Genomic DNA, 2,437 nt, shown 5'->3' with positions numbered 1-2,437 from the left:
TGTGCATATGTCTGTGATACTTGGATATTGGTTGTCTGGTGGACACCAAATTATATATCCATTCTGACATATTTCACTTTAACCATCAGTATGTCACTTTAACTGGTCATAGATCTGCAATTAGAGAAGGGAAAGTGTGATGAAGAAATAAGAATAGTCAGCAATGAATTGTCCATCATGAAAAAAAAAGTATATTAGGCCTAAATATTATTTTTCAACTCTGATTATCTAATTAGCTCAAGCAGCTTATTTGAGGTTTGAAGGAACATAAATCGTATGTATTCATATGAAAATACAGAAAAATATACAAGGGAAAAAATGTGTTGTTTTTATGAAGGTAAGAAAGAACGACTTAAGACAAAAAGTGACCTACTTTCCACAGGCAAATGACGTCAACGTCCCCAGCATTACAGCGTGACGGTGAAGGTGTGGTGGAAAATTCTAATGAGGAAAACTTGATTCATACACATGTGGAGTGTGCCATGTACAAGCTCACATGTGAAACTAGCAAACTGGTGATATGGACTACCACAAGACTACACATTGTGATGTAAAAAAAAATAACAACTCATTTGATAATTCCAAATAATGGCAGTTGTCCAAAATAACATAACTGGTCAACTGACTTCATCAAACCTTATTTATTGTTGCCAGGCACTCTGTGTAAATGAAATATGTACCATTAAGTGCGTGTATTTTTTAAACAATGTCATTGGACAGAATGCTTGCAATATGTTAAATAGAAGCTGTGTTCTGCATTTTGGTTTTTAACAGGTCTGATCTCTCTTCTTCTTTTTTTTAAGGTTAAGATAATGCACAAAGGCTTTTCCTGGTATAGTATATTGAACATAAATAACTGGTTTGGTATTTTTTTAAACATAAATAATATGTAAATGTTTTAAATTAAATCATAGCATGTATAACTTTACAACTATTCCAGTCCATTCTTGCTTTCTCTATTTATTCTTATCTTTAGTCTTAAATATGATACGGTTTTGTTTTTTTTTTTTTTTTTTTTTTTTTTTTTTTTTTTTTTTTTTTTTTTAGTGATGATATTTCAAAATGATGAATCTTATTTCTTTGAGTGATGTAAAATTATTACTGTGTGTGCCTTTCTCTTCATGCCTGCTGTTCAAAGGTTGCCTCATAATAAATCAAACCCAAAGTGTGATGATTAAAGACCTGTGACTTGACTAGAAACACATCAGCGAAGATTCAGGAATACAAAGACAAAGAGGTTCAAAATGTCACAAAGTGTCATCATTGAGACAAGCGGACAGCCCTACCGGTAAGTTGACACTACTTCCTAATTCACTGGAATGTGTGAGAGTGGATGTGCGAAAAAGTTTATAGCATAAACTGTTTGTTTTTAATAATAATAATAATAATAACAATATATGTAATAATATATATAATAATAATATATATATATAATATAATGATGATGATTATTATAACAGTAATGTACATTTATATAGCGCCCTTTCTCTCTAAGAGCTCAGGGCGCTTTACATGAAAGAAAATATTACAAATTACATCGATCATTCAAGACCACTCTTTCTCAGACTGCCTCTCTCCACCCCACTTCTCCTTCCCACTCTTCATGCATCCAAAGTGATCTGACATGGATGGTATTGGAGAAAAAGGAAGCTGACAGAGTTCAGAGAGTTCAGAGTTTGTTTATTCCCATTAACTCTTTTGAGTCATAGAGAAACAAGGAAATATGACAATAACAGGATGACGACCACAGAGGAAGAGCGAGGATAATTTAAAAAGAAGAAACAAAAGGGGGGATAATACAAATGGGGGAAAAAATAAAATGATATAAAAGGCCAAATGTAATTATCAGTCTGGTACAATGCAATAGGAATGGACAAATGCACAGATCACAACTTAGATTTACAATACGGCTCTGTATCTGACTAGTTGAGCCTGAACTGGGAACTGGGGGGTTAGTTGGAGCAAGCATTAATAATGACATGGTGTAACAAAATAAAATACACAATAATTTGCATGTTATTTTAGCACCAATTTGCCAGTGCTTATAGATAGGTTTTAAAAAGATGAGTGTTTAGTGATGAACAAAAAGCAGAGATGGAATCGGATGCACGGATATGATGAGGAAGGTTGTTCCATATATGAGGAGCAGCAAAGAAGAAAGAAAAACGTTCACCATTGGTTCTTGTATTGACACGAAGAAGTTTCAAAAGGTAACAGTCAGAGGTAGAGCGGAGCTTTCTTGAAGGAGTGTAAACACTGATAAAGGTCAGAAAGATATGTAGGTCCCGCGTAGTGGAAGGCAGAATAGCAGAGACACGCAACTTTGTATTTAATTCTCGCTTCAATGGGGAGCCAATGTAGAGTGTGGAGGTGGGGAGAAATGTGATCAGTACGCGTGACTCTGAAAGTCAGACGGGCAGCATTGTTTTGAAGTTAT

At 34.3% G+C, this 2,437-nt stretch overlaps 1 protein-coding gene across 1 annotated transcript in view; it reads left to right on the top strand.

Annotated features, from left to right (window-relative positions):
• Positions 1–357: 357 nt before the first annotated feature.
• LOC143288461 (uncharacterized) overlaps positions 358–2,437 on the top strand; it is a 22,576-nt gene continuing 20,496 nt past the window's right edge. Inside the window, exons 1-2 of the mRNA XM_076596984.1 lie at positions 358–550; positions 1,139–1,288. Of these exons, the coding sequence (XP_076453099.1) occupies positions 1,245–1,288 (44 nt within the window). The 5' untranslated portion in view covers positions 358–550; positions 1,139–1,244. The remainder of the gene's footprint in view (positions 551–1,138; positions 1,289–2,437) is intronic.

This window comes from Babylonia areolata, chromosome 1, assembly GCF_041734735.1.
Source record: "Babylonia areolata isolate BAREFJ2019XMU chromosome 1, ASM4173473v1, whole genome shotgun sequence".
In the NCBI taxonomy this organism is placed as follows: domain Eukaryota; kingdom Metazoa; phylum Mollusca; class Gastropoda; order Neogastropoda; family Buccinidae; genus Babylonia; species Babylonia areolata.
The sequence above is the reverse complement of the archived record's forward strand: the minus strand, read 5'-3'. Positions and strand labels throughout refer to the sequence as shown.